Raw genomic sequence first — 24,002 nt, 5'->3', positions numbered from 1 at the left:
TTTATAAAAGCTTTTATAAACGGGGAAAGCGCTGGCCAAGGTTGGGTTGCCCAGATTCAGGTGGGTTTTGACACCGGCGCTGAGTGAAAGCCGAGATAGAATTTCTGGCTTTATTTGACACAGCCTCTGGACGTGGGTTGTTTCTCGGCGGAGGTGGCTCCGCCAGGGCCCTGCTGCTGAGGCGCCCCGGGCGGGGGGGACCCCAAGATCCCCCCCAAGGCCTGCACCCCCACGCTAGGCCACAGCGTCGCCATGGCAACGCTGGGCCAAAGGGCAAAGGTGGCAGGGCCAAAGGTGACACGTGGGCGGTTGAAGCCGTCCCTCTTCAGCCTGCCCTGGTGTGAGGGGGCCCAGACAGGGTGTTTTTACACAAAACCTCCAAGAATTCTTCTTTTCACTCAAATGGACCCGAAAACGCTGGGGGAAGGGGATGGGGCTGTGTTGGCCTGTTGGCAGCGGGAGGGTGGCGTTGTCGCTTGCCCCCATCCCTGACCAAGGCCGCAGGCCCCCCCCGCCTCAATACAGGTAGGCGCATGCGCGAAAGCCCCCCCGCCGCCCGGAACCTTTGTTCCCCGGAACGCTACTGCTCCCGCCCGGTCCCCGCCCGGCGCGCGCGGGGCAGAGGGGAAAATGGCGGCGTCCGTGAGTGAGGAGTCTCCCGCCTTGGAGCCTGGCGCTGCTCCCTACGGCAACTTCCCCAATTATTCCCGCTTCCACCCGCCCGAGGGACGAGTTAGCCTCCTGCCTGGCGGGCTCTTGCGGAGCCTGTTCCCCGCGGCGGCCCGCCCGCTGCTGGGGCTCGATGTGGGGTGCAACTCGGGGGTAAGAGGGCGCCTCGGGGGGCAGCGGGAGGGGTAGGCCGCGGGGCAGCAGGCTTGGGGGTTCCTGGGGCGAGGGGAAACGCTGGGATGGTGGTCTGGGCTGTGGAGAGACTGGAAAGACTTGGGGGGAGGCACTGGTCTGGAGTGTTGGAGGGCTGTGAAAAAGATTGAGGGGAGGTACTGGTTTGGGGTTTTGGGAGGCTGTGACAAAGACTGGGGGGCGGCACCAGTCTGCGGTACTGGGGAGCAGTGGGTCAAACTGGGACGCACCGGTTTGGGGTATTGGGGGACAGTCGAGCATACAGAAAAGACTGGGGATGAGGCACTGGTCTAGGGTGGTGGGGCAGACTGAGAAGACTGGGGGGGGCGAGGGCTTGGGAGGGGGGCAGTGGGGAAAACTGGGAACACTGAGAAAGGCAGTGACCCGAGATAGTGAGGCAAATGGAGGAGGCTGGGGGAGGCAGGAGCTTGGGGTGTTGGGAGGCAGATTGGAAAGGTGGGGAGGCACTGGGGCAGAGTGGGGAGGCTGGGGCAGCAACCTGGGGTGTTGGAGGAAAGACTGGGAAGATTGGGGGAGGCTCTCCCATGGGAGGCTGGGGAAGAATGGGGCAGACTGAGAAGGCTGGGTGGGGGCAGTGGCCTGGAGTCTTGGGGAGCAGTGGGGAAGGCTGGGGGGAGCACTGACCTGGGGGCCTGGGGAGGAATGAAACAGCCTGGAACGGCTGGGGCGGGGGTAGCAGCCTGGGACAGGGATGAGCCTGTGTAAAAGGCACGGTGGGTGCAGCATGAGACTTGTGGGGGTCAGGAGATCATTGGTGTGTGGGAGGGCCTCTCCGCAGGTCTCCTGGGAGAGGAGGGTGAAGGTTGGGGTGAAGGCAGGAGTGGGGCAGAACTGGTTGTGTTGCGGGGAGCTGGTTTAGGAGGCTGTGTTGGTGGGTCTGTCCTCTTTCCCACAGAGGCCTAAGCCTGCAGTGCCCTGGGTTGCTGCGTGTCCCGAGCACCCCAGAGCTGCTCTAGGACTGCCCTAAGAGCAGGGGAACTGGACAAGCCTGAAGCTAGAAACGTCAGTAGTATTGTGTAGTGTGACATCATTTACCCATGAGACAGAACTTGAAACTAAAATCCTGGTCAAGTGCTCTTGAAGATCTTGTGACAGAACTGGCAAATCTTGTAGAATTTCCCATTTTGAAAGTTCTTTTCTCTTTAGTTCTGCATTTTTCTCATGGCTTTTCCTTAGTGTGCAGCTTTGCTGTGTTGTAATTCAGAAGTATCTGTGCATCTCTGATCTGTACTGGTGCAATGTTTAATTTAACCGTGTTTAAAGATATTTTTTTCAGATGGAAACTTTATCAACGTATTAACTTAAAAATAATTATTCATTCAGAATGAAATTGCATTCTGGCTGGGGACAAGAGTACTGCTGTTTCCATGGCTTCTCTTCTCCCAGCCCCCTGCCAGAAGGTTTGAAAGGCTGCCTAAGGCATTATCTAAAGGACAATTCTAGATCCTATTTCAGGTGAACTTGTAAAACAGGTCAGGTAAAAATGTTCTCAGTCCCGTTCTTTTGAGATGCAGAGACTTTCACCACTAGAGGACACTACCTGCCCGTTGTGTGGGCTATGCGCTCATAGCTGATGTCATTCAGGAACTTCATCGGATTTCTGATGAAAGATTAATACGCTTTCCACTTAGTGGCGCACTCTGTGAAAGGAAATCGGAAGGAAAGCTTTCATGTTAACTACCTTATGCTACAATCTAATGGTCAGGGAATGTCTTTTACTTTAGCAGAAGAAGAAGAAATGTATTACTCTAAATTAGGCATTATAAATAGCTCTAAGTGTCACTAGGGAACTCTGGGGCTCACCTAGGGAAGCCAGTGAAACCTTCACCCCCACGTTGGATGGGGATATCCAGCAAGATTCCTGCTACTAAAACTCATCTTTCCCATAGCAAAACCCCAAGTGTGGAGTGATACAGGTTTAGTTCCAATCTCTGGTTGACTTTCCAGTAGTCAGGGCTACCGGGATGCTTTTTGCAACAGAAAGGAAGATTGTTGGTGAGCTTATTGTTCTGAAATTCATCGAGAGAAAGCTCTGAGTTGGCGCTTGTACCTTGCTGCTGAGAGTGGGATCCTATGAGCTTGGTGATGTGTTAACGAAGCAGCGCAGGCCCTGTGAACCCCTGTTGTTTTCCTTTCTGCAGGAGCTAAGTGTGGCTCTGTACAGGCATCTCCTTGGCCTTCAGGAGAGCGAAGGCAGCCTGGACCGGCCTGCAGCTGGAAAGGATCTGAACCTCCTGTGCTGTGACATTGATCCTGCGTTGATTGAGAGGGCTCAGCAGTGCAGCCCCTTTCCTGCCTCCATATCCTTTGCCAACCTGGACATCATGGACTCCAGTGCCAGGGAGCCATTGCTGAGGTCCTACCTGGGCCGTTTTGGCCGCTCCATCTTTGACATCGGTTTTTGCATGTCTGTGACCATGTGGATCCACCTGAATCACGGGGATAGTGGCCTGATGGAGTTCCTGTCCTTCCTCTCCTCTCTGTGCAAGTACCTGCTGATTGAACCTCAGCCGTGGAAGTGCTACAGGGCAGCTGCACGCCGCCTGCGGAAGCTGGGCAGAAATGACTTTGATCACTTCCGATCTCTGGCTATCAATGGGGATATGGCGGAGAGGATAACCCAGATCTTGACGCAGGACTGTGCCATGGAGCTGGTGTGTTGCTTTGGGAGCACCAGCTGGGACAGAAATCTCTTGCTGTTTAAATCAAATGGCTCAAATCACGAGAACAGGAGCAGTGACTGACAGATGGCCTCTCGCATTCATGAATTCGTAGGCAAGGAGGTGCTTGCTGTTTACAGAGTCAGATCTAGGAATTCCTAAATCCCTATTGGGACCAGACCTTGACCTCCCTAGGGAGTTTGAGGCAAGATTACTGTGTGATGTCAATGTGATTTTTTTTCATTTCTTTCCATCTGCAAAACGCAGTGGCAGTTTTAACCTACCTTGTGGGTTCTGAGATTGCTGTTCCTAGAAAGTGCTCTTGAAATCAAAGTTGCTACATATGTGCTTTCTATGTGTACCAAGAGTATTCCCTGGAAGAAGAGAGAACGTGCCTTTTTTGTCCCTGGAGCTTTTCAAGGAAAGGGGACACTTCTGTGGACCTGTGCGATGCGCTGTTTGTTCTGCTTCTTGTCGTGTTTTCCGTATAAAATGCTCTTGGAAGACATATAACCTGGTTTACCAGCTATGAACAAGTGAGTGGATCATTGCAGAGGGTGTCTGGTCGACAGGTTGCCCAGAGAGGTGGTGGATGCCCCATCCCTGGAAACGTCCAAGGTCAGGTTGGACGGGGCTCTGAGCACCCTGCTCTGGTTGAAGATGTCCCTGCCCACGGCAGGGGGGTTGGACTGGATGAGCTTTAAAGGTCCCTTCCCACCCAAAGTATTGTACGATTCTGTGATTTTGGTCAGGCTGTGATCAATGCACCTTTGCCTGGAGTGTGCTTTGGAGGTTGACAGTGGTGTGATCTTTCTGTGGAGTGAGGGATTTCTGTGGTAGGGCGTGTATTCATTTAAGCGTGTAACAGAGTGAGTGCTTGTTGTAATAATATCCTTGAAATAAAAATAACTTAATTTTATCGTAAATACTTGTTGGGTTTTTTAGTCTTTCTTTTTGTTCCTGTTGTTTTCAACACCTGAGCAGTCCCAGGTAACCGAGTTTATAATTTCGTTGTATTTACAGGCTCAAGTGAGATTTGGTAAGCTTGAAGCTATGTTTGACTAAGGTTAAGGTATTACAACTTTCACTGTTTCGTTTTTTTTTTCAGTAAAATCTAGGAAGAAAGAAAACTTGAGCAAAATGATTTATTTTAACTTCATTTTTCTTGTTTTAATATCCTTACTAGCTTTAGTTCATACATAGTGGTTTTGTTAGCTGTGACAGTAAGTAGGAGCCACGCTTCTACAGTGTTGTCTAAACAGATTAAAAACCTCACTTGAGTAGACTATGACACACAGAAATAGATAGCTGATGACTCTTGCGAATTTCTAGGTTCCGCCGCTTCCTTACTGCGAAGTGAGAGGGAAGCCCAGGTATGTGCGGTAAGCGTTGTGTTGTGAGAGCTCGGTGCTAGAGAAGGAGGGGAGAGGAGGAGGTCTCCTGCAGGAGGTGCTCTTGTCTCGCAGGTGCCCAGGTGAGCCTGTGTGCAGGGGCAGAGAGAAACTTTGACTGCATTTTACTTTATGTCCTTACTGGGACTTCCTTATTATTTACTCATGCAGCGATAGTGGAAGGGGGGGAAGAAAAAGAAAGCTTTGATTTCCTCTGCAATGAGCTCAGATGAAAGCGTGAAGTGTGTAAGTGTTCTGGCTGGCTGGCCGCAGCCTTCTGGATGAAAAGCTGCTGGGATACATGGATAACTTGTGAAAAAAGTGTGTGTGTACGTACATGTGTTTAAAGGGACTGAGTAAGGTCACAGAAGGGCTTCGAGGCTCTTCACAGCAACTTCCACAGTGTTGTGCTATGTAGAAAATATTTAGGACTCCCACCAGGAGTCCTGAGAGCTCCTCTGTCTTCTCAGCTGCAAACAAATGAGCCTTCCCTGGTGGTGGTGGTTGTTAATTTTCTTAAAGACGACTTTTAAGTCTGGGCTGATTTTACTATCCCTGTGGGAGTGAAGGGAGAACCAATTTGTCATGTATTTTCCTGAGGGTTCACCCAAGTGCCTGATCTCTCTTGCAGCTTATTAATATATAACATTTATCACTTTGGTAATTAAGCACCTCATCTGACATTCATTGTAATCTATGGGTAAGCTCCACTCGAGGGGTGTTGGCTCTCCCAACGCTACCAGGCAGCTCAGCCTCCCCTTTTGTTCTGCCTAGTTGCTGTTTCCTATGTTGCGCGACTGGTGGCACTGGAGTATCGTGCAACCTACGGCCTTGCCCCTTGGGATGTTTCTGTTGGGTTGTGTCAATATTAGTTGCTGTTTTCTTTGAACTTTGAAATATTTATAAAATAGACCTGGACTTTTCTGTTCAGTGCTCAAGTTTAAAGGGGTGAACAGGGTTTCTTGCCTTTCATTTTCCTCTGGGGATTTACACACTTGCCTGTGAAAAATTTTATGAAGAGTTGCTAGGGAGGTAGACAACCCAAAGAGCTACACTCAGGAGATATCCCCTGCACCCATCTAGAATGACCTTCCTGTTCAAAGAGATCCCGTTTTATGTTCCTTATGCACCGAGTGGTAGATCAGTATCTGCCTGGGGGATCTTTTTGAGCTGCTGCTTGTTGAAAAATTGTGGGTTGTTTGTTTTTTCTTCTTTTTTCCAGCCTTTATATGCTGGCCGTGTACAGACCTGAAAACCAGCCCAGTGTGTATGTAACAGTATGATAACTTCTTATCTGTTTCTCAAGTCTGTACTATTAAATTGCTAATATCAATATGTCCCACTGTCCCAGAAATGGCTGAGCTCCAAAACTAGCTCTGTTTGGCTTTGGCACAGTTTCTCGTCCTTTGGATACTGCCACAAATACAGCTCAAAATAACTGCAATGCAAATCTCTCTGCAGTTTTGGGGATACTAAGGAGCTCAAAATGGAGTCAATCCTTTAGCAGACAGGAGGGAAAAAAAAAAAATCTCTTTTCTTTTCTTTTCAGCTTGCTGCTTTTGCTCTCCAGGAAGCTGTCGGGAGATGAGACAGGTGGGAACCCAGCTCCGTGACACTGCGATAGAAGAGAGCCTATGGATCTCAACTGCAGTGCTTATGTAAGGCTCTGGAGAATTTTTTTTTTTATACTCTCTCTGCATTTTGCAATGTGGCTAAAATGTGTTCCCAGGTCTCCTGAAGACAGGACAGAAGGAAAGTAAAGATGAGGGTTAAAACCAACACTTCCGCTCCCTATTGCTGAGAGCAATTTGGTAATTGTTGGTAATTGTTCGTCGTACAGCTGGTGAAATGGAGATGCCCCTTGCTTGTGTGAGTCCTGGGGGTGGTTGCCCTTGTAGAGCTCAGGGTACCTGGGTTAAGGGAAGGCACAGAGGCCTCTGTGCTGAAAGTACTGCTTGCTCACCTCCTCCATGATCCAAGGATGGGGCCAACCTGGTGGTGGTTGCTGCTGCGAACACGAGGGAGATGCAAATTCCCTGTGTATGTAGAGGGAGGGCTGTGCTCCCACTACTCAGCTGGGAGCATATGGCATCAAGCTGTGCTGATGCGTAGGTCCCGTAGCTGTCCTGGCTCGCTCGTTATGTGCCACGTTATTTGTGTTTGTGTGCGCCTGTGCCTTGGAGGGCTAGTTAAGAGATCCTGCTTGCTCTTCCGTACCCTAAAAGCTCCAACCCTATGGTTGCTTACAGGAACCTGCTAAATTCAACACCTGCACAGAGCACGTATAGCTGGGCATTTCCAAACAGACCCAAAATATTGCAGGGCACTGTGATGGGACTGTCAAACTGCTGCCCTGTTCCATCCGGGCAGCAAGTGAGGAGTTCCCATGCTCTGTGGTTTGTGATTGTTGCTGGGCTCCATCAGACCTTGCCTCAGTTCTTCCATCTACGAAATGAGCTTGATAACCACCCACCACTGTGGAGATTTCTGATGTGGAATACTGGATGTATGTTTGCACAGCACTTCTGAGAATGAAAAATACTGATGAGCTGAACTGTATCATCAGCTGTGAGCTATGCCATTGTTCATAATAATCACTGCAGCCACTTCAGATATTAATTAGGTACCATACCTTCAAAGTGTTCTGACTAATTAAGTCTCACGCCACTGCTGTGTAGCAAGTCACAGCTAATTATCCCCCTTCCTTGGATGGAAAAATCTAGGCAGAAGAGGTGAAGCATCTAGTTGTGCATAAACTAGCATCAAAGTTGGGGCTGGGAACTTGGAAGTTCCAGTTTCCGGATGGTTCTGCAGTTGCTTCTAGCCTTTGTAGGAAGTAAGATTTAGGTGGAGTCAATGAGAGGTCCTTTTTTATTATTTTTCATTTTTCTTAACTTTAACTCTTGCTTATGCTAAGAGACAGTTTGCTGTTTCCTAGATTCTTGTGCTGGATGAGTACAAGGGATGCGCTCAGTGGGGAAAAGTTTAGTGCCTAAATATGGTGCAACAGCAGCAATTTTATCAGTTTAACGTTGACAGCTGCCAGAGCAAATGACTGTTGTCAGCTGTACAGCAGACTGTATCTCCCTGCTGTCTGCTTCCCTTGTTATACATATATGTATTGACAGCCTTACAGACGCTGTTCATCAGCATTTCTAAATGGTGACATGGTTTAAAAAGTTCAACTTTCCCCAGAATGTGTGACCAGCCCAAGAGTGGAGGAATCAAGTTTAGGAACTGAGAGTTGGCAGCAACATGTCTGCTCCCATAAGCAGCTTCCTCTAGCTGGAAACCCAGCAGCTTGTCACCACAAGCTTGTACGGCAGAAGCTGCAGATTTTCGGATTTCCTTTGCTCAGCTGAGGGCAAGTTCATTCTTGTTCTTCCTGGCACTTTGCTGCCCGTGAATTAAAGGAGAAAAGTGAGAGGTGTCAACCCGTGGAAATATGGGCATCTGTTTCTGACAGTGTGAGAAAAGAACAGCCACAAACCAAACACATGATGTCTTTTCTCTACCAGGTGTGAGCCAGTTCTCTTGCAAAGTTTTGATTTGTTAGGTGAGCTGGTGGTGTGAGGAAACAGATCCCTTTTGGCAGAGTTGGGGCAGGGGCTTGGTGGGAAAAGCAACCACAAATCCAAGGCGCGAGCCTGAGGTTCGCTCTGGACATGTGCTGAAGGCTGGTCCTGTTTGGCCTTGTTGCGAATGAGGAGCGCTTGGTAGGTCAGGGGAGGTCAGAGGGGATCACAAAGATCAGCTGTTCGCTTCCTTGTGCCCTGTTGGTTATGGAAACGGATGCGGCTTAGCCATGTGCACTTAAGTTTGATGCCTAGGTGAGAATGGTCTCTTCGAGTCTCCCAGGCTTAGGTGCAGTCTTGCTGGACCTAGTGCAGAAGCTGATAAGGGGTGCGTGGGAAGTTTGTCCTGCCATTGGGCTCCTTCTTTAGTCTTCAGGGTTTTCGTTGCAGGCACCTCAGTTTTCTCATTAGGTTCACTTGTGTTAACATGGGCAGGAGGTTTGGCTTCCCACAGACCTTTGCACAAAAATCCCTTGGAGCATTATGGGCAGAAGCCTTGCCACCAATTCTCTTATCAGCTCAAGCTTGAGTTTCTTGGATTTAATTATATAGGAGTGTCCTTGTTACCTTAGAGCTGGGTCACCCACTAGGTTTGGACTCTGAAGGGGTCTTCAGTTTGAAGAAGAAAGCTTGGGGTCATGATCTGGGGTCGGGATATGCTTATAATGTTCTGACAAGAACTGAAGGTGCTCAAGTCTAAAAGACCTTTGTTCTGGGTTGGGAAGTATGGGTTCCTTTGTTCTGACAAGAACTGAAGGTGCTCAAGTCCAAAAGACCTTTGTTCTAGGTTGGGAAGTATGGGTTCCTTTCTTAGGCTTGTCACCAGCTGGCTGCAGAACTTGGGCGAGCTGCTCCTTTCCTTGGACCTGGGATCTTGCACTCCTTATTTCACTGGGAAGCATAACCTGACATCTGGTGCGATAAGCTCTTGAGTGAATACGAAATGCTATGCAGACCTGATCTGTTATGAGCAGACAATCCGAGTTCAATCAGCAGTAGATCAGGCTTATGAAATGCTTATTATCAGCTGCCTGGACTTTTATCCTGACTTGCAACAAAAACCGCTCCATTCTTGGATCCTTCACAGAGTGGCTTGACTCTGAGCAGAAGGTTTTATTTTGAGTGAATAATGTTTTCAGAGTAGTAGGGCTTTCCAAACTCTGTCACTCTAGTGTGGGGACCTTGCTGTGAAGCAGGGAAGGTAAGGAGGGATCTTACTCATGTTTCCATAGGAGAATGCACTTTAGATAAGTGCCTTTGTAATTGATTAAAACCCGCTTCATCTAAGTCATATATGGTGGGCCAAAGATTAGACATGGCACTGCAGATCATCTGCTCTGTTTCCTGGTGTGGAGTGCTTCGTGATTCCATAATAATTAATTCTGTTTTATTGCTGCACTAGCAATTTATATGTCTTCCATGTCAGTGACAAGGATTTAGTGAGAGCTGAGTCTGAGGGTGGTGTCCCTCCTTGGCCTTCTCGGTTCCCCTCCACCCCTGGGGTCAACCCAGAGACTCTGAAGTGCATAGAAGCTGCTGAAGTGCAGCTTTGTTACCCCAGCAGCTGAAATCCAGGAGCAGTCATGCTGTAACAGGCCTGCCCTCCTGCGAGAGAACAAGCTGCAGGGTGACACATCAAAAGAGAAGGGCAGCTCCGTGGTGTTCTCTATGGAGATCAAAAGGAAGTACGCAGGGCGGCTCCTCTCCTGGCTGGCCCTTGAGACTGCTCATCTCTTTCTCCGTGTCCCTTTAATCTCAGTTACCTCCTAGAAGATCACTGTTTCAAGCATGTGAGATGGTGGTGGGAAAAGCTCGTCTGTGAAGTGGGTAGCGTGAGGGAAGAGGTCCTTGGCTGCATGTTGGGGAAGAATTCCCTTGCCCTTCGTGAAGAAAGCATACAGGAGAGTGAAAGTTTTAACATACCCTTCTAATACAGCCGGCATCCTCATGTCCCCTCAGAGCAGGTGACACAGCATGAGCATAAAAGGGCGCAGGGGAGCTGGATGCGAGCTGCCTTCTGTGGGGTCTGGTGTCATTCTCTACCTAGAGAACATCAATCCCCTTCTGCAAGGGGCCTTGACGGTACCAGGGCAGGAGGTCCCCTCTGTAGGGCTGCTGTTGCATTACGTCAGGGATTAGACCTCGTTGCTGCCAGTGCGTGGAGGCAAGTGAATTAGCAGGGCAGTATTTGAAAGTTGTGAGGGCTTTTCAGGAATGTATGTGGTGGCTATTACCCAGGGCTCGTGGATCGCCCGGGACTGATTTGCTGGAGTAACCGCTGCATTCTCTGTCTGGACATTCCCAGCCTGACCAGCGCTGACTCCTGTTGTTCGGGGTGGCTAAGTAGGGCAGATGCTGAATTACTTATTGTCCTCCAGCCCCTAGAGCAGGACCTGCAGTGCATTCCTTACCGATTCAGGTTGAGTTTTAACTCCGCATCTTAACCATTACTTAAACAGGTGTTGCTTAGTCTTTTCCTCAAAATACCCACAGTTGTTACTCAGGATGAATGCCTGAGAAGAGAACTGCTTTTGGTTTGCCTTGGATCATTTCTGAGCCCACTGCAGATCACCTCTGTGGACAACCTTGTCCTTGGATCAGGGCAGCCACGGTGACCTGTGAAAGCACCTTTTCTACCTTGCCTCAACCAATCCGTGGGACTCTCCAAAATGGTGTGGCTTCTTCCGTGATATCTTATGCAGCGCTCGGGGCAAGCATTGCCTTCATGGAAGAGCCATAAGAGAAGAGCAGAGGTGTTGACTCTGAGAGCATGGGAATGTGTAATGAAGTATTCAGCCTTGAGTGGAAAAGGTACTGTCTGAAAGGCTATGGCTCAGTGAAAGGGAACAAGGGACCTCACAGGAGTGGTGAGCCTTGTAGCTGCTTTGGAGAGGAGGAAGAAAAGGAGAGTAAATGTGGATGAGACTTGGGAATCAAATTAGATATTCCTGGGGTACCTCCTGGCCTTTGTATTTATGAGCTCTTTTCTCCTGAGGATTATACTGTTGATGCTGAAAGTAGGAATCTCATCTGACCTTGATTAAAATCAGTGCAAAACTGATTTGGGGGGGCTTCCCAAGGCCAAAGGATGCATTTACCTGAGCTGTAGGTTGAAGAAGAGAGTAATGCAAAGGAAAAAACAGGCCTGTGCTAGGCCTTTCTCTCCCCCAGTGCTAGTTTCCCAGGTGACTAGTTAGTGTCCCAAACACTGATCTTTGCCTTCGGGGGGAGGTGGAGAGTGGAGAGCTGCTCTGCTTCTCCGTGTTCTCTCTTGATCTGCGTTTCTAGCTGGTGCTGTCACCAGCAAATTCGCTCTGCTCTTTGCCAAGGCTGCAGGTCCTGGCTGGTAGCTGTTCCCTGCTCTGTATGTATGTGTCTGCATTTTTTCTGAAGACCAGCTTCAGCTGGTTTGTGTGAAGTGCTGACTTCAGGCATTGTGCAGAGCATGACTCAGAAGGGTAGAGGTTTAGGGGAGAGGGAGGAAAGTCTTTTTAAGGAGTTGTAAGCTATAAACTACAGCAAAGAGTATTGGTAGAGGTGGCCTGGTTCTCTTCCAGGTTCAAAAGGAAGAGTATTAAGGATTTACAAAGACCTGGCACAACTGCAAGGCAAAAGAATGCTTTATTGAGTGTGTAAACGCTCGTAAAGCCACTAGTAAACCTGATAATGTTGTGTATGTGCAGGTGTGTATGTAGGGACAGGGAGGAGAGGAGGCACGTACCAAGAATGTACCGGAGGTTTCTAGAGGGCCTGGTGTTCCCTGTAGAAGTACACCATTGTTGTCATCAGTGGAGCAACTGGTTGATGCAGGACCTGGTTCCTTCCAGCTCCCTGCTCGGAGTTCAGGGTCCAGGGCAGCTGGGCCCACTGAGTCCATCAGTTGCTATTGCAGCACCTTGTGTGATATCGTCCAAGAGTAGTCGTAAAGACTTTGACTCTTTAAGAGCAGGGAAGCACAAAGGGGCCATCGGACCTCTTAGAGGGAGGTCACGGAGAGCGGCTCGCCCTGTTCCTCTCTCTGTGATATGTCTATGGATATCATGTAACAGAAATACAAATTTGGCTGTGTGATAAGGCGGGAGAACGGCTCATTTTCCCCCCGTCACAGGAACTGCTTTGCATGTGCACCTGCTGTGGGGCAGAGGCGCCTGCACTGTGCTTGCACGGTGGCAGAACAGGAACTGGGGGGCAGTGAAGGTGGCAAAGAGCAGGTTGGTCTGGGCCTGAGGGGCTGGCGGAAAGGGAAGGGGCGGCAGATGAGCTGAATATAATGCATGAGTTGAGCACCTCCACGTATGAGAGAACACCCCCCCACACTTCCCTTATATTGGCATTTCTTTGACAAGACGTCAGGGAAGGCACTTGTCAGACAATTTGCTGATGTGGAAGCTTTGAAGCCTGCAAGACTCGCCTTCTGCGCAAAACCCGGCGAAAGTAGGTTGGAGCCGTCTGCCCTGGTTGCAAGCAGTTCCCTCCCCAGGGCAATGGACGCCGTAAGATCAGAGCTCAGCAAATGCACAAAGGGAAGCGCCAGGCGGGGCCGGCAGCCTGCTCCCTGCTGCAAACAATGCTGACAAAGCCCTCTGGGGCTGGGCAGCCTAGCCTCTGAATTCTCCTTTCCCAGCGAGGTGGAAAAAAGAAGCCTGAGCTGGCTGCGTCTCCTGAGGTTCCCCAGCCCAAGGGCCGTCTGCCTGCCCCGATCACTCTCCTAACTTCAGAGCAGTATTTGCATGGACCGGGGGACACAAATGTGTGTGCCGGGAGGCTACTTCTACCCCAGCATACCTAGCTAAATCAGTTGTTGCCCTTTTAGGAGTACGAAAGTCACTCCTGGCCTTTCTGTCCTTCCCTGGCATGGTTCATGGAGTGTAATTGGGTGCTGTTACTAACTCTAATACATTCCTGTGAATTCAGGAAAGCTCTCGCCAGTGTCTGAGAAGTGAAGGGAGCTGCTTTGTGGGGCTGCTTCAGACATCTTCACCAGGGGTTGTATCAATGCAAGGTTCATGGCTCAACAGGTGAGCTCCGGATCTGAAGACCCACCGAATTTTTCAGGTTTTGGGATTCAGGTGGAAAGGCTGGGATAGTGCGTTAGAGGAATAAAGGCCAGTTGTGAAATGCAGATTCACATCTGAAACTGGATTTGGATCTCACTGAGACTAAACAAATGTGATTCTGCAAGGCTTCTTAGATGATAAACACTGAGAACAGGGGCAGTCATGTACATATGCATTAGACGTGTCTGTTCTGCTTTGCAAGAAGCAGCTGTTTGTTGTGAAAATGTAGAAAGAATTTTAATTTTTTCTGATGGGGTAGGATTTAACTGAAGAATAAGGGAATGTTGTCAGCCTTTGTTCCAACCTTACCTGCAGCAAATGTGAAGCAAAGAAAATAAGGGAGATAATGTGAATTGGAGCTGAGCTACCACACTAAGATGAGGATCTCCTTTAGTAAAGTTAGTGATGTACGTAGGATTAGCTTAACCCACGGGGAATCTAATGCTAAATACATCTGGTTAGGCAGCACATATTCTGTGTCTGTTAGGGTTTTTTTTTGGTATGGGGGAGTGTTTTTGTGCCTTCTGCTTAGCAGCTGGAGGTGCAAAGGGTATTTGATGCTGCCGAAGGAAATTCACTCCAGGCTAATTAGGGGCCTTTCTGCCCCTCCTTCATCTCCAACCAACAGCAGGACCTGCCCCAAGCGTTCCCCTTTTCTTGCTGCCAGGCCGTCTCTCTTCACATTTCCAGTTAAGTGGTGGCATTGCGTAGAGTTGAGCTTCACAGCCCATGCGGACAAGCGGTGGGATTCAGAGATGCTTCCACACACATCTGCACGCGTAGGTGTGTTTGTGCACACACGAACAGATGCAGGTGCACACACGAACGGGTGCTGCATTCACGTGCACAGATTGTGCCCGGGCCTGATAGCTGTGCATATTCACTCTGGTCTGTGCAGTGTTTGCTCCCTGCAGTCTGTTTTCTCTTAAATTACGCTATCTGAATTCCTCTCTGCTTGATGTTACTCAGAAACAAGAGCACATAGAGAGCATTAAAAGGTGAGCATGGAGGGAGCTGGGTGGGATCTGTAAGTGATCCAAGACTCCATGTCAAAACATCCCCACCCCATTCCTTGCATGGCTGGGATGGTTTGCAAAAAGCTCAGACTTCTCAGTAAATTGCAGAAAAATTGGCACAAAAGTAAGTCTCAAAGGGGCCCAGTCCAGTTCCCATAAAATCCACAGGGAGTTTAGTCCCACTACACTGCTGTAGCCAATGCTCACTGAAATTTTGCTTATTCCACTTGGGTTTAAGCTGGCAGAGAAGGGGCAGATGCCAATGCTTGTTATTAGCAGCATAAATCAGGAGCAAGGTGATGGCATGGCGCTGAGAACAGTCCGGCTGAAGTTAGTCTTAATTTACCAGCTCTGCTGCTTGTGGACAGCGGCATCCTCAATACAGTTGCAAGCTGGTCCCAACAGCTCTGTCCTCTTAGCGCTGACAAGTACCAGGTACAAACCTGGGGTTAATCTCAGAATCGGAGCTATGATGATAGCAGGGTTTTAGGAGTCTCGGGAGCAACAGAAGTCTTTCTATGCTGACGCTGCCTCTTCCTTGTGCAGCTGGAGGACCTGGATGGACAAGCACAGCCAGGCTGCTACGGGTTGTTTTCCTTGCTTGAGTGAAGAATTGGGGGTCTTTCCTTTTCGGGCGGCAATAGGATTGGAACGGATCAGCCTGCTTTAGGAAGGAGAGAGTGAAATGCTGACCCTTCCCAAAACCAAGTGGTGAATAGGAGGTGCAGCCAAGAGGCAATTTCCAGTGGTGAGCCAGGTTTTTAACCAGTGCAGAGGGCTGGCATGTTGCTGCAGTCAAGGGTTGATTTATAAATTCAAAGATGTGACCCTGAGTTCCTTCTTACTCTACTTAAGGTCTCATCAAGGACTAAGAAGCTTTCAGCAAGGTAGAAGTTCATGTTTCTGGGTTACAGTCAGGCATTTTGTATTGAAATTCAATCTTGCCAACCACTGAATCCTCTACCTTGGTCCAACTGGGATCCCCCAGGACCTTGCAAAGCCAGGGGCTTTTCTCTGGATCCACTTGTCGTTGTTGCCCTAGATAACGTGTGTTGTGTAATCTGCAGAGCACACTCCAGATATGTACGTGGGCGAATCCTCCAGGGAGGACTGAATTCAGTGCTCAGGTCAGAACATGTCCCGTAGGTGTTTGTTGCCGTGAGCATGAGCTGCCTGTCTGGGAAGCTGCCAGCGGAGCACGTATGGATGGAGTCCTTCTGTTTCATCCAGAGACTCCACACCACCTTGGTGCACTCAAAACTAGGTTGGAGAAGGCACTGACACAGAGGCTGAACAGCAGTCCGTTTGTGGGAGCAAAGGGCTTGTCTGATGCTAGCTCGGGTCTGGCTCTTAAGAAGGGTAAACGTGTTGCATGCTGCTAAGTTTCAGGATTCCCCCTGGGCAAATCCAAGGCTAAACGAACTTCAAGATGATTTTAGTGCCTTGTGGTCCACTGCTTTAAAAGAAAAAGACATTTGGAGTTGTTCCCCCTTGTCTAGTTTGTAAGTCTTCTGGGGTCCCAGTTTCTGAGTGTTTTCTGTTGTTGATAGGCTACAGCTTTGGTTTGATCTAGGAGAGCAACTGTTCTTCCATGTTGCCCTGACTTCAGGAACTGGGACTTAAAGCAGTGTCACCCACTGGGAGAGCTGGCACTGGGGGGATAAACTGGTGCAGCATCACTGATTTCAGTGAAGTTACACAGGCTTCTATCCAGTGAAGTGCTAAGGGAATGCTGGATTTACACCTTGTTGAGGTCAGTGGGTGTAAATCCAGAGTGGATCTGCAGCTATGGATCTGAATTGGTGTTATCTTACTCCTTGTCTCGTATTTCTAACCCCTGCAAACTATACAAAAGGCCCCAAATCAGCGTTCTTATGTTGGTAACGGTATCTTTCAGCCCTACTGCACTTATCCTGACAGATCCCTTTGGCTACACGATAAGGCTCTGGAAGAGTTGGAAACCAAGCCCCCGATGTTTTATATTCCCTTTTTTAAGTGTGAACTTTTTTCCTCTGTGTGTGTTGGTGGGGCAGCTCAAAGGGGCCAACGTTTGTTGGGTGGCAGGGGTTGCTGGCCAGGGAAGGTCTTGGTGTTGCCCTGGGATATCACCAGCCTGAGAAATGTTGGAGGCAAAGGAGATTTTGGGACTCTTGGAGTTAATCTCAGTGCCATAGAGGCAGGTAAGGCTGGGCACATGGGCATTGTGGAGCTGGAAAACGTGCATGCCAGGTTTGCCAAGGCTAAAAAATAGCCAGGTCCATTTCCATGAGCAGAAGTTGGGCCCTGATGGCACCAGCCCCGCTTTGCTCGAGGAGGCTGGATGCCGGGTGAGTCTAGCGGAGTCCTTTGCGCAGAGGGGGCTGCCTTGCCCTGCGGGATCCCCTTCAGGGCTACAGCCAGCCTGCCCTGACCCTCTCCCCAGCGTTCCCAGCCCTGTTTGCTTCCTGCGTCAGAGCCCCCGCCGCCCGCCCCGCGGTGAGTCACAGCTGGGATTCCTCAGCTCTGAAGTGGTTCCTTCTCTTTTTCTTTCTCCCCCTCCTCCCCAGGTGCTGAGCTTTTTTTCCAAAGCCTTGGATTGAAGGGTGTGCCTACGAAATCTCGCAAACACACGCAGGCCCCAGCAGGAATGGGTGAGCACCGTTCCCATTATGTTATGAACACCTGGCTGATGGCCATGGGGATCCTGCCAGACTGAGCAGCCAATCTCGAGCACCTAGACCTGCTGAGCTCTGGGGTTTTGCTCCTCTTGCTAAGTCATTGCTTTGCAGAGATGGACAATTTTAATCTCCTCGCAGCAACAGCCATGTTTTTGTACTCGCTTGGCCTGCTGCGATATCCCAGTTCCCACGGTTAGCAGCTTCCCAGGGTGCTATGCCGGTAGGGGTGGAGAGTTGAGCAGGCAGCGCCGGCAGCCGGACTGCCCATCCTCGTGTGTGACTCATCTCCTCCAACCTGCAATCTCAAATATTTTCTGTTGCCCTGCCCTACGCACTGGGCACTGCCCCAGCTCACCCAGGCCCCTCCATGGATCTCGACTCGATGTGCTGCATCAGGTTTGGAGGCTGCCTGGTGTATTTGTGCATTGGAGAGATCTGTCGGGCTGGGAGGGAGCATAGCTGGGTGGTCTGGGCCCAAACCATCTCCATTTCCCGAGGGTGGACATGTGCCATGTGTTGGGCTTCTTCCACCTCCTCAAATGCACCAGGAGTGCTTGGTTGTTCCTGGTGAGGATGTTGAGGGATATGAGTTGTCTAAGTAGCCATGCTTAAAGCTAGCAGAGAGGATGCAGTAGGTGAGACTCCAGCATGCCTTCTCAAGTAGACAACAAACTGAACCCAGTTACAAGCTCTGGTTGCTAATGTCAACAAAGGCCTAAGGGAGCAGGTCTTCTGTGCTAGCAGTGCCTGCTAGCAAGGTTAAGCCACCAGTCAAGGTCTGCAGTCCATGCCATGACGCGCTGTCAGGCTCCACAGTTGAAAGCTGTCTCAGACTCAGCTGGCACCTGTGCAGAGCGAAGATGATGGGTGTGAGGTGGCAAATGGTCTCTGGACCATACTGAGCCTGGAGCGTGTGAAACCTGGTACAGACAGACCCTGATCTGAGCTGCGAAGTCTCAGTCCTGATCACTAGCAGTAATTTGACCTGGCCTTTCTGTTCTCCTTTGTTTGCTCAGCAAAATGGACACCAGTTCACGCACATTTATTCTTGGCCTCATGAGTGCGCTCTGGACAGGCTGGCCTTTCCAAGCCCCCCTGAACTTTCCACGCTGGAAAGAGAAACATCCCCGTCTCTGCTGAGACCTGATGGAGGTTAGCATGGGCCACGGTCCACACGCCCCTGCTGCCGGGCCAAGCTCTTGTGTCCCCATCTGTGGGCAGAGCTGCTGCTTCTCCCAGTGCCCCTTTGCTTCTTGCCCTGGATTCCCGGAGATTTACTGAGTGATGTTGCTCTGTAGCATAAATGGTGTGTTCGTAGAGGGGAGAGCAGGTCAGGAGGTGCTGGGAAATACTGTTTTGACTCATGCCTTCCAGGGAACGAAACGTTGCCCTCCCACACACGCTGGTCCCCACCCTTTTTGCCCCCGCGCCGGGGCTCTGTCCTCCTGGAGGGCTCTGCAGGATTAAATATGGGCATACATCAAAATGGCCAACATTATTGCCATTTTGTTTCAGGTGAGGCTTCCTCCAGGCCTGTGACGGCCTTGTGGATATGCAGGAATTTGGGCTGGGTGGGGAGTGTGTTGAAGCAGCAGCTGCCGCTGCCTCGCTGCGTATGCGAGTCCCTGGCATGCCTGGAGGCGGAGGTGTGGGACCTGTTGGCACTCCCACCCGTAAGCCCCGGGGCAGGCGGCTGACACAACTCTCCTGGAATCTGTCCCGCTCTAACCAGGATTGTTGGCAGGTGGGTACCGAATCTTGGCAACACAACAAGGGAACGCTGGTTTCTCTGAAATTCTTGGGCTCGTTTGGTCAGGGCGCTGGCATGCGGAGACATGGCAGAGTTGGCATGCGCATCGCTGCGGCAGAGGTGGGCGGTGGGGCCTGGAGACAGGGCTGCGGGGCTGGGGGCTGGCTGGGCTGGCAGCTCAGGGTCTCTCCCCTGTTCCTCCTGGCTGGTAGCAGCTTGAGTCTATTATTTTTTCCCTAATCTGCGTGCACCAAGTGATGGGCCAACCTTGTCCTTCATTCCTCCTCTCACCTTGGGCTGAGGCAGTGAGATGTGGTACCAGGACAGGGAGCCACTGGGCTAGAAGGCTGCCAGCCCTGTCCCACGCTGGTTTTGGTACTGCTGGGAGTCCCAGCCGTGGCAGGGCGATGCATGGGGTCCCCCCATGATCCAGTTCCCCCGAACCGAAGCCAGGCTGAGGACATCTCAAAGGTGAAGCTCCCTTAGCAGGTCTGTGCAGGCTCCTGTCTCCCAGGCACTGTCTGGGAGGTAGAGACCCCAGGGCTGCCCTGAGCCAGCCAGGCGCAGGTGGAGATGGAAACTAAGCAACAGAGATGGCTGCAGGACAGAAGAAGAGGTGCTTCACATGTCTGGGATGGTGAATAACTGGAAATAGTTGAAAGAAAGGGGCAACCCAGCCTTGCAGCAGACGACCTGAGCTCAGCTCGGCCGCCCTGGGGAGTCTGAAGGGCTGCAGGAGAGGAAAGCCCCGACTGCGCCGCTGTCCCCAGTGATGAATTCATGCCGGGCAGAATTTCCCCCCTGTTTTGTGCCAGGTGTGGAGTGGGCTGTGCGGAGGTGGCCTCCCCTCCCCTGCTGCAGGTAGAGCTCTGCACACCTGGCCGAGGAGGCAGGGTGTGGGCAGGGGAGGATGGGCCCTGGCAAACCAGGCAAGGCTCAGGTGTTCACATTCCTCCCCGGATTGGCCACGGAGAGAAAAACCTGGCCTTATATGGTCAAAAGAGCTAGTGCTGGCTGCTCCTCCTCCTCCCTGCGAAGGGATGTGTGGAGAGGTGTGGATGGGCTGATGGGGTCGGGCATGTTTTCCTCCACCCTTCCCTGCTCTCCCCTCCCTTCTCCAGGTACCTGGAGACAATTACGGCGCTGCGTGGCTGATTTCTGGGGCTTGCAAAGAGGCTGGTCCCCCCCCAGCGAGTCTGGCTGGTTTTGTGTCCCCCAAGAGCCAGGGAGGTGGTGGGTGGGCAGCCAAGGGTGCCCCTTGGTGGGGCTGGAGATCCCTTCAAGCTCAGGTAGACAGCAGGGACAGTACAAATCACTGCCTGCCTAATGGTTAAGCCTCTTCCTGCTTGCTAAACGCCTTACTCTCCGTCCTGGGCTGGAGCATTTGGTTAGGAAACCTAAATTATATTCCCCTTAACTTGATCCTATCTTAGGCTGCAGGCAAAAACAAATAGGGGAAACTGAGGCACAGTTTTGTCCAAGATCATGCAGGGAAAGGAAATTAAACTCTTGTCTTTGCTCAAGACTTTTCCCAATAGCTGATTTCTTGGGGTGAGCTGCTTCGATCTCTGGAAATGGCTGTGCCAGGCATCAGGCCTGGGAGATGAGCCTGGGAGATCCCCTTTCTCCTCCTGTCTTGTGCCCCGTCTCTTGGAGTTGCTCCAGACATGAGCTGGAACCAGGAGGAGCAGCTGTGGGTGAAGTGGGACTTGGCAGATTAAACTGGATTGGAAATTGGAGTGGGCTTGGGGGTATTTTTGGAAGAGCGCAATTGCACTCAGTGGGACTAGGTGTAGTGGAAAGTCTCTAGAGCTCTAGGCCATCCTTTCTCCACCCCAGGAACACATTTCCATCTCGCTTCCTACACATTTAACAACATGGAACATGTGGAGGGATTTTTTCCCCCCCTCCGGTACAGAGCATGAACTCAGCTTGCGCCAGATTTCCCCAGCCTAAATTTACTTGTCTCTGTGAGCCCGGCTGCTCAGTGCCCTGGGGAGGACTAGAAGATAGGCTGTCTGTACCAGGTCCGTGATCTTTTTTAATGGGAGCCTGGTGGGCTTTCTTTGCTTCTGCCCAAAGGAGCATCCCGACATCTGGAGGGAAAGGAGAGGTGGGAGAAGAACCAGAAATGCTCCCACGTGCAGCTGGATAGCTGTTTCATGGGGGAGCAGATGGGCTGAAAGCTGAGTTTCCAAAGGAAAACGTGGTTTGTCTTTTTATAAAGTTATTTTTAGTATTTTCTTGCAGGATTTAGCCCTAAAAGGACAAAAAAGTGGTGTGTCTCTGCAGGTTAGAAAGGGTCCGTGGCCTTTTTCAGCGTGGGGCTGGCAGCACAGCCCCCAGCCATAGCTTTCAGTGTTACTCACCAAGGGCAGACACCGAGGAGGGGAAGGCGGCAGGTTCATTCCCCGGACTGGTGGGATCTGACTGAGGGAGGTGTTTCTCACTCTTGGTAGCTCTGCTGGGAACTGATTTGCCTTCCCCAAGCAGATCCCCAGACTGATTCGAAAGTGTGTGTGGGCTACGAAGGAATGAGATCTCAGTCTATGGGCAGTGAAACAAATCTGGGCCAGTAAGGCCGGGTTACAGGCATGATTTCCACCAGGACACGAGTTCTTGGTGGGTGAGGAACACGCTTCAGGATCGGGCAAACCTCTGTGTCTCAGTCTACTTTCGTAGCCACTGTTCTACCCTCTTGAAGCATCCAAGGGAAGACCTTGACCATGCTTTGGTGTCTTCTTTCTCAGTGCCTGGGAGCTGTTTTCCCATTCTCCTGGGAGGCTGGGCTTGCTGGAAGGAAGGAGGGGGTTGTTTGGGATGTGGCAGCTTATGGGATCCAGGGCTTGTGGAGGCCTCTGAGCCGTGGAGGCGTTTGCAATGGTGTCTCCTGCCCAGGAGAGGGAGCCTGGAGCTCACACTTGGGTGCTCCCCACCCCGGGAGGCAGCGGCCCAGGTATGTGGTGCCCTTAGATGTGGTCTGGGGCTCAGACTCTCCCTGCTTGGAAGACAGCAGAGAAGCCCTGCCGCTTCCCTCTGTCTGCTCCGGCTTGTCGTCTGGACTCCAGCCCAGTTGCTGTTGTGCAGACGAGAATATTTCCCTGGTGATCTTCCCTGCCCCACCAAAATCAGCTCTGCCCCCTGCTTTCAGCACATGGATTTATCTGTCCCTGGGTTTTGCCCCTGGGCTTTGTCTCGCAACTGGGCCATGTCCTGGCCATCTGATGTCTCTTTTCCCCACGCTTGGGCAGGTGCTCCAATCTTTGGCTCCAGACAGGGTTTGAGATCATCTTTGGGAAGCCTCTTGCAGTTGAAACTGATACGGTTTTACCTGGAGATGGCTGTGCTTTGGATTGCACAGATGTAGCTCGCCAGATAACGTGGATGAGCTTGCCTTTATTCCACCGATCCCCTTAGCAGCAGCTAAATCTGTTGGCCACTGTGTTGATTACTGGGCTGGCTCAGCATCTTTGCCCTTGTAGGACTGTCCCCAAAGGGGATTCTGAGATCCTGAGTTGATGGTACTGCCTGGTATTTCTCAAGGGGGCAAGGGGTGTGATGCCCTTCACTGGACAAAGAAAAAAGATACAGGACTTCCCCAGTGAATTTAGCAGCTGGCTTTAGGGCTGGCTGTGTCTGTGGTGTAAGAAGAGCTACAGAAATTAGCCCTGAGGAAGGGGCTGGTCCTTCAGATGAAGTCGGTGCTTAAGGGGTGGTATGGTGGAAGGGGAAGGATGGGTGCACGGGCAGATACAGGTGTCCCAAAGCAAAGTCACTATCTCAGGCATAGCTCAGCTCCCATCAATAGAGTGCAGGGATTATTCTGCTGCGTAAATCATTGCCCTGGTATGATGTGGCTTGAGATACACTTTCCAATTGTCAGTGGGGAAGCTGAGGCACAGAGCAGTGAAGTGACTGAGACGGTGAAATAGTGAGTTGGGTCCTTCTCTCCTGAGTCCTAGAACAGTGAACTGAACCCAGGAGTCCATCTTCCTAGTCCCCTGCTCTGGCCTCAGGGCTCTCTCCTAGTCTCCTGGGTGGTGAAGGCTCAGAAGCAGCAAAAAAAACCCCCAAAAAACATATGGCATGGAGGGAAAACAGCTAGAAGCTCTCTTCTTGCAGGACTGGGCTGCTGTTGAGCCCTTGCCCTTTCCAGCCTGGCTGCAAGCACACGCCTCTGACCACCCTCTCCTCCGGTTCCCCCAGGTTGAATGTTCAGGGCTCCCAAACCCTCCCTTTCCGTTCAGGTTTCATTCTGGGCAACACTAGCTCTGTGTTTCTCCTTGCCCCCCTTGCTCGCAGAGCCTCGCCCCACCCTGCCTTAGGAGGACGCCAGGCTGTTCAGAGCAGTCATTCATCTTCTGGGCCTCACGCACCTTCGGTGTCGGGCAGCCTTGCACAAACCCAGCATTGTTCCTCCAGCTGGAAGGGCTTTCGTCGCAGGGCTCTGCTGGGTGCTGCCTCCAGGGGAAGCCCTGCACTAAAGTGCCGTGTTCTTCTGAGCTGGGAATGGCCTGTACGACTGGGAGCTCACTCGTAGCTCCCCCCTTTCCCATCCCTGCCAGTTTGAGAAACCAGATTTAACAGGTGGGGACTCTTTCTGCTGGCCTGGACTGTCCTCGCCTCCTCTGCCCATGTACCCTTTGAGCTGACCCTGAAAAGTGCGGTTGGGTGGCAAACGGCAGAGCAGAGATGCTCCCCATCCCAGGTCTTCTAGCACCTCTGGAGGCCTTGTCTGTTTTGGATCTCCCAGGTATGTCCCTTACAGGAGAGTGTTTTTGAGCGAGGAGCACCAAGAAAACCCCTGTGCTCTGGAAGGGCACCTCTGGAATGAGGGGCTGCATGGACGTGTGGTTCCCCAGGACGGATTTGGGTCTCAGGTGCACAGAAGTTCCCCTTTGCAGAGGTGCAAGGGGAGTTTAGCAAGGGGAAGCTTTGTGTAGGTGAGTACGGTGGTGAGTGTGGTGGCCTGTGCCATAACCCTTCATCTCCTGAAACATGCTTGAGCTGCTCT

The 24,002-nt window shown here is 51.2% G+C and overlaps 1 protein-coding gene and 1 long non-coding RNA gene across 2 annotated transcripts in view; both read left to right on the top strand.

The window, feature by feature from the left end:
* The first annotated feature begins 607 nt into the window (after positions 1-607).
* BCDIN3D (BCDIN3 domain containing RNA methyltransferase) lies at positions 608-4,566 on the top strand. Its single transcript, XM_075133894.1, has 2 exons — positions 608-822; positions 3,024-4,566. Exons 1-2 carry the CDS (start codon positions 631-633, stop codon positions 3,624-3,626), a joined length of 795 nt encoding a protein of 264 aa, XP_074989995.1. The 5' UTR covers positions 608-630; the 3' UTR covers positions 3,627-4,566.
* Positions 4,567-6,210: 1,644 nt separating this feature from the next.
* LOC142073752 (uncharacterized) overlaps positions 6,211-24,002 on the top strand; it is a 47,822-nt gene continuing 30,030 nt past the window's right edge. Inside the window, exons 1-2 of the long non-coding RNA XR_012670459.1 lie at positions 6,211-6,591; positions 17,128-17,211. This is a non-coding gene — a long non-coding RNA (uncharacterized LOC142073752). The remainder of the gene's footprint in view (positions 6,592-17,127; positions 17,212-24,002) is intronic.

Source organism: Calonectris borealis, chromosome 30 (assembly GCF_964195595.1).
Source record: "Calonectris borealis chromosome 30, bCalBor7.hap1.2, whole genome shotgun sequence".
Classification (NCBI taxonomy): Eukaryota; Metazoa; Chordata; class Aves; order Procellariiformes; family Procellariidae; genus Calonectris; species Calonectris borealis.
Note: the sequence above shows the minus strand (reverse complement) of the source record. Positions and strands in the feature narration are given on the sequence as shown.

Bases quoted from the DNA above. Each gene is read 5' to 3' on its own strand.
- BCDIN3D (XM_075133894.1), top strand. From the start codon at position 631: ATGGCGGCGTCCGTGAGTGAGGAGTCTCCCGCCTTGGAGCCTGGCGCT. The intron at 823-3,023 runs GTAAGAGGGCGC...TCCTTTCTGCAG, and splicing joins ATGTGGGGTGCAACTCGGGG to GAGCTAAGTGTGGCTCTGTA.